This window comes from Sphaerodactylus townsendi, linkage group LG04 (assembly GCF_021028975.2).
Source record: "Sphaerodactylus townsendi isolate TG3544 linkage group LG04, MPM_Stown_v2.3, whole genome shotgun sequence".
NCBI classification, from domain to species: Eukaryota; Metazoa; Chordata; class Lepidosauria; order Squamata; family Sphaerodactylidae; genus Sphaerodactylus; species Sphaerodactylus townsendi.
Window position 1 is genome coordinate 151,560,533 of NC_059428.1, and position 6,507 is coordinate 151,567,039.

Below are 6,507 nucleotides of genomic sequence, written 5' to 3' on the forward strand. Positions count from 1 at the left end.
CCCCGCTCCACAGGCATACATCTGGGGATACATCTGGGGAAGAAGGAGCCAGAGAGGCCAAGCCAGCCGCTGCGAGAGAAGCTATTTATGTCACACATGAAATTCAAGTCCTGCACCCTGTGAGCATAGATTCCTCAGTCAGATGTGGGCGCATCTTTGCACACACACAAAAAAAGAAGGGGGGGGAACCAGTAGGAGAAGCTGCACCCATGAGAACAGCCCCATGCAAAAAAAAGAGAGAGAAAAGGATCCCTCCCCCACTCAGACTTTTTTTTTTGCAAGGTGGGGGGGGGGAGAAATGCTGCAATGTGCTGGGAAGAGAGACTCATGAGTGAGTGAGTGAGCGGGCCGCAGCCAATCAGAGCAGCCTGTTTCGAAAGTTGCCTTTTATGGCGAGAGCTCCGCCGGGCCGCCCCTATAAAACCCGGCGACGTGGTGCAGGAGGACCTAGCCGTTAAGTGCGCTCCCTGTGGGTCTCCAGCCGTCGCCTTCCCCTCCCCAAAGGGTTTAAAAAAGCAGACCTTTCTTTTTAACAAAAAAAAAAGCCAACGCAACTTTTAAAAGGTACGTGTCTATTGCAACTGTGCATAAATACAAGGGTGTAGGGGGGGCAGTTTTATTGTTGGGGGTGCTTTTGATTGTATCGTGTGTGTGGGGGTTGCTTTAGCAGTTATGGGGCTGGTGGGTTGTTTTCTTTCTTGCATGGGAAAGTTCAGCTGAATGTCTTCACTGCTTGGCCTCAAAATTAATGGAGGGGCTGCAAAGGAAGCCAGAATGGGCAGTAGGATGTGTGTGTGGGCGGGGTGGGGGGGGATGATATCTGTAGGCCAGTAATGTAAATTATTAGCCTTGCAGGGTGGGTTTTGTCTCAAGGGTGCCTGTTTACTCTGGTGGGAGAGATCTAAGCCTTTTGGTCGAGCCTGCCTGTTTCCCTGCAGGCTAAAATAGGGAAGTGGCTCGGCTGTCCCCACTTCGGTCCTGGGGAGCCTTACTCACGAGGAAGCAGGCACAAGATGGCACTTGTTGAGTCCCTTCCCAGGAGGGGCACCTTCCCAGTGCCTTCCATGCGCCCTATTCGGCGAGGCACCGAAGGGCGATTCTCTGGTTGGGTCTTAATTGGATCTGCCATTAGGTGCGAACTTCTGGCAAGCGAGTTTGGGGACGGGGTTGCAAAGGCTGGTAGAGGAAATCTTCCCACCATAGACAAGCCTGGTTACACCTCAGTCTTTTTGTGTGGTGGGGGAGGGGTTGCTTTGGAAACTGCCCGGCTTGGCATCCCCCCACCCCCCCCACCCCAGCCTGCTTTGCCAGACTGTGGCGTTTCAGGGCTTGTTAATCTGCTTTTTTTAATTGCTCGGTGCACCCCTTGGCTAAGAGGATTTGTGGTCCAGTTCGTGGGAGTGGGGTGGGAGCCCTCCTTTGCATGCCTCTTGGAAAGGGAGGGTGGGGGAGGGATGTGTGATCTGGCTTGTAAAAAGAGGGGGTGGGCGAGAGGGCGAGCCTTTCCTTAAGCCCCTTTCACAGAGGGAGATGGGGAAGTGTAGGGTGTGAATGGCCAAGGGGGGGCTGCTTCCGGTGGTTGAAGCCGGCATTTTACGTGTAGAGCACATGGATGGGGGGAGGAGGAGGGAGGGGCTTTCTGGGGTGGGGAAGGAAATCAATCACGAATCTGCCTTTTGGCTAAGGGGCTGCCCCTCCCACTGGTGAGGGTCTTTGTTTCCTTGACTCTGGATCCTTCTCTCAGGGAAGGCAGGAGGGGCCTCACTTGTGGTGGCCACTAGCTTGGGTGGAGGCCTCTTGAGTATTTATTCAAGAGGACATAATAATCACACCCTACCCAGATTCTTAATCCGAGCTCAGTGCAGAAGGGGGCATTGTCTTTTCCTTGTACTCTCGGTTTACTTCAGCCCCTGCTGGAATAGCAGCTTCTGATTGCAGTGGGTGGTAGTCCTCATGATCATCCTCTTGAAAAATTGTGAGTTTCGTCAGGGGGTCGAATCTAAACCGAGCTGGCCCAACTGGTTGTTTAGGGAAGGTGGGTCAAAATGCAGCCAAGTGTTCAGGAGTCTGGGGCTGTGAAGGAAGCTGGCAAGGAAAGAGAAATTCTCAGGTTAACATGATGCCTTGAACAGCTTGCCGGTTTGTCTGTGCCTGGGCGATGTCTCCCAAACTAGTCCTGTAAATGCAGGTGGGGTTGAGTTGTACAATGAAGGAAGAGCTATTCCATGGAATCGTCCTGTGTTCTCTTGCCTCCAAAGCCCTGAGATTATGAATAACTAGTCATGCTATCCTAGTAGAAGGCAAGGGGTGAGTAGTTAGGACTAGTATCTAAACTTCACAGGAAAATCTCTGCTGATGGATCAGGGAGAAGAACCCAAGTTTGTCAAGGGAATGCAGTGGGTGTCTTGAAGCTAGCTTTTGAAATGGGTTACTGTAAAACCTTGGCTTGCAAGACTTGCTGAACGAGTTGGAAAAGCTGACCTTTGACAGGTTGGGGACCTGGGGCAAGTCCCCGAAGAGAGGCAGGGGGGAGATACACGTGACACGCCCCAGTTTCGCAGCTTTCTGGCCGCGAGCATCCTCCCTATCTGGTCTGCAACACCCATTTCACACTAGGCCTTTTTGCATGTGCGTGCGCACGTCTCGGGGAGTTGCTCCCAGACATATGCTCTGGGCTCTGTGGAAGGAAGGGGGTGGGATGGAAGGAAGGGCGTGGCCTCTCTGAGCAAACCCTCCAAAAGCTGACTGAACCATTCCCTTTTATGGTAATAACACAGCCAGTGTGCAGCGGAGGACTTCCTTTGTCCGGAATCCGGTAGGAAGATGCAGTGCGCACCCTCTTGTGGCTGAGAAGGGGAAGTGCTCCCAAGATGGCAACATCTAAGATGCTGGGAGGAAATGGGTGGGGTTGGATCAACAGCACAGCCTGCGTGGGCACACTGAACACCCATCTGGCCCCTCTAGGCTTGTAACCGTGATTTCTTCCTGTTTCGTTCTTGCAGCTTCTTAGAGACACTTAAATTGTGACTTTTTTCTCCCCTCTAAAAGGCCGCCATGGACGATGATATTGCTGCACTCGTTGTTGACAATGGCTCTGGAATGTGCAAAGCCGGTTTTGCTGGGGACGATGCACCCCGTGCCGTGTTCCCCTCCATTGTGGGTCGCCCCAGGCACCAGGTATGTACATCAGGGGTGTTCTGACTTGCTTGGCGTTCAGCAAAGGGCCGTTCGTAATTCTTTCAAAGCTGTAATTTGCAAAAGTTTTGACTGCCCTGTCTGAATGAGCTGGTGTTTAGGAAGAACCCAATAAGAAGCTGCATCAGGCTGAATTTACTCTTTGGTCTAGCAAGCCTAGTTTCACTGCTGGCTAGGCTATCAGCAGTCCTTCAAGGACTTCAATCAGCCATCATTATCACCCCTGCTAACCAGTGTATCTTTACCTGAAGATACCGATCTGGAACTTTTAAGCACCTGCTACAACAGCGTGATTTGACGTCAACTCCCTAGTTGATGAGATTTTCATTTGGTTGCTGGGGAGTGGCTTACAAGTTGTCACAGATGGTGGCCAATTATATGCTTTGGAGTAAATGGTAGAGCACAAGTTTTACAGTAATTGATTCTGTCTCACTGGGCAAGCCTGTCTTTCAAAGCTTTCTTGGGATGGACCAAAGTCCCCTTGTTCTCTCCAGCAAAGATAAAAGGAGCCTGCTAGTTTTCAGAATCCATGTTAATGGGATGTGTTGAAACAGTGTCCCCAATACAAAGTGGGGTGGGGGGGATCTGCTGTTTTGTATAAATCTGGTTCTGGTTGGCACACTTGGCCTGCTGAGGTGTGAGGATCAAGCCAGAAGCCAGTGTCTGATTGCTGAGCCTGTGCCTTCTGCCTTCTCAGGGTGTGATGGTTGGAATGGGCCAGAAGGACAGCTATGTCGGTGACGAAGCGCAGAGCAAAAGAGGCATCCTCACCCTGAAGTACCCCATTGAACACGGCATTGTCACCAACTGGGACGACATGGAGAAGATCTGGCACCACACCTTTTACAACGAGCTGAGAGTGGCCCCCGAGGAACACCCCGTGCTTCTAACAGAGGCTCCCCTGAACCCCAAAGCCAACAGAGAAAAAATGACACAGGTACAGACTGCGTGCATTTCCCACCTCCCGCTTCAGTTTAAACAGCCATCTGTCAACATTTCACCTCAATTCTTTCTTTTTTTGCCAATCTCTGCAGGGTTTTCCTTTCCTGGTCTGAATTTATCTCTTGCTGGATCTTGAAAGGTTTTTATTTTCGTTCTGTCCTGAAACTTGGCTTTCTTCTTGACTTGCTAGCGATTCACTTGAAGCTGTTGCCGCCTTTCAACTAACTCTGACTTGCTTTGGATTGACCTTATAACACGTAGTGTTGTGAAATGGGGGGAGGGGGGAATTGGCACACTGCAAGCGGGGCGTAAATCTTAACAACTTGACTGTTCCCCATGTTTGACCGGCATGGGTGGATTTCGTCAGTGGTTGACATGGATGTTTGTCCTTTGAGCATGACTAGAGTGCATTGCAGCCTGCCTCTGTGTTAACCGCATTGCCTTTCTCTCCACCCTAGATCATGTTTGAGACCTTCAACACCCCAGCCATGTACGTCGCCATCCAAGCTGTGCTGTCCCTGTATGCCTCTGGCCGTACCACTGGCATTGTGATGGACTCTGGTGATGGCGTCACCCACACTGTGCCCATCTACGAAGGTTATGCTTTGCCCCATGCCATCCTCCGTCTGGATCTGGCTGGCCGCGACTTGACCGACTACCTCATGAAGATCTTGACCGAGAGAGGCTACAGCTTCACCACCACAGCCGAGAGAGAAATTGTGCGTGACATCAAAGAGAAGCTGTGCTACGTTGCGCTCGACTTTGAGCAGGAGATGGCCACCGCTGCGTCCAGCTCCTCCCTGGAGAAGAGCTATGAGCTCCCCGACGGACAGGTGATCACCATCGGAAACGAGAGGTTCAGGTGCCCGGAAGCCCTCTTCCAGCCTTCTTTCCTAGGTAAGTTGGAAAGCAAGCAAGAAACCCTTCACTGACAAGTGTCCCTGTCTTGACTGGTGCTAAACCCATTGCCTGGTGCTAAAGTCTGTAATCTGTCACCTTTCTGCCAGGTATGGAATCCTGCGGTATCCACGAAACCACCTTCAATTCGATCATGAAATGCGACGTTGATATCCGTAAAGACCTGTATGCCAACACTGTCCTGTCTGGTGGTACTACAATGTACCCTGGCATCGCGGACAGGATGCAGAAGGAGATCACAGCCCTGGCGCCCAGCACAATGAAAATCAAGGTAGGCCTTCAGGGTGGTGACATAGCATCACATGCGTTTGGGTGATGGGTGCTGTGGCAGCTCAAACAGTAGTGCATGGATTTTAAGGGGCCCAAGTGCCACCTAGGCTTGTCCAGTGGTACAGGTGGGCTTCTGGGCATACAGAGAGCTCCAATTAAAGGGACTTGGAGTTACCTTATCAGTGCCAGATCTGTATTGCATCTTCCTGGCAGGGTGACGGGCAATTGCCTACTTCGTGGCAAGGATCAACAACAGTCACCTGCCTTGCATTGCATGAAGTTTGTAGCCCCAGCCTCTCTGTATCCCTCAATTTGTTTCGTTTTTCCTCCTCGCAGATCATTGCTCCCCCTGAGCGCAAATACTCTGTCTGGATCGGAGGCTCCATCCTGGCCTCCCTGTCAACCTTCCAGCAGATGTGGATCAGCAAGCAGGAGTACGATGAGTCCGGACCGTCCATTGTCCACCGCAAATGCTTCTAAAAAAAAGGACTAGTTATTACCATTATAACTTTTTTCTCTCTTTTTTTGACAAAAAAACCCCCCTGTAACTGCGCGTAAAACAAGAATTGAGATTGGGCATGGCTTTATTTGTGTTTTTGGCGCTTGACTCAGGATATAAAAACTGGAAGGTGAAAAGTTGACGGCAGCAGTCTTTTTTTAAAAAAAAACACAAAGTGTTGGATTGAACGCCCCCTCCCCCGAAAAAGTTCTAGAATGCATCTGAGGACTTTTTGATTGTACATTTGTGGGTTTTTTGTTTTGTTTTTAAGTCGTCATTCCAATATTGTACAATGCATTGAGAGGGAAGTTAAACCGGCCTCTGTGAAGGCGGCAGCCCAGCGTGAAGGGAGCAGAAATTAACTCATCTGGTGTCCTAGCAAAATTGCCTGTCTGTAAATTACGTAACCCAACAAGTGTCTTTTCTCCATTCTGCGCCTTAAAACACACTTGGTCCTTTTGAAAGGGTTTTTTTTGGTCAAGCAAAAAAGGCCTGTGGCTGTCTCTCTTACTCCCAACCTAGATGTGAAGGCTTACAGACTACCCCCCCTCTTCCCATCCCGTAGGGGAGTCATTACACAAATTGGTGCCAGTATGTACACAGGATACTGTGGGGGGGGGGGGGGGCAAAACTGTACACTGACTTAAGAACAGTTCTAAATAAAGATGCACACAATAATAGAA

The 6,507-nt window shown here is 50.5% G+C and overlaps 1 protein-coding gene across 1 annotated transcript; it reads left to right on the forward strand.

Annotated features, from left to right (window-relative positions):
* The first annotated feature begins 429 nt into the window (after positions 1-429).
* On the forward strand, positions 430-6,507 carry ACTB (actin beta). The gene is made up of 6 exons (XM_048494787.1): positions 430-564; positions 3,049-3,177; positions 3,893-4,132; positions 4,596-5,034; positions 5,145-5,326; positions 5,662-6,507. The coding sequence occupies exons 2-6, from the start codon at positions 3,055-3,057 to the stop codon at positions 5,803-5,805; spliced, it is 1,128 nt and encodes a 375-aa protein (XP_048350744.1). The 5' UTR covers positions 430-564; positions 3,049-3,054; the 3' UTR covers positions 5,806-6,507.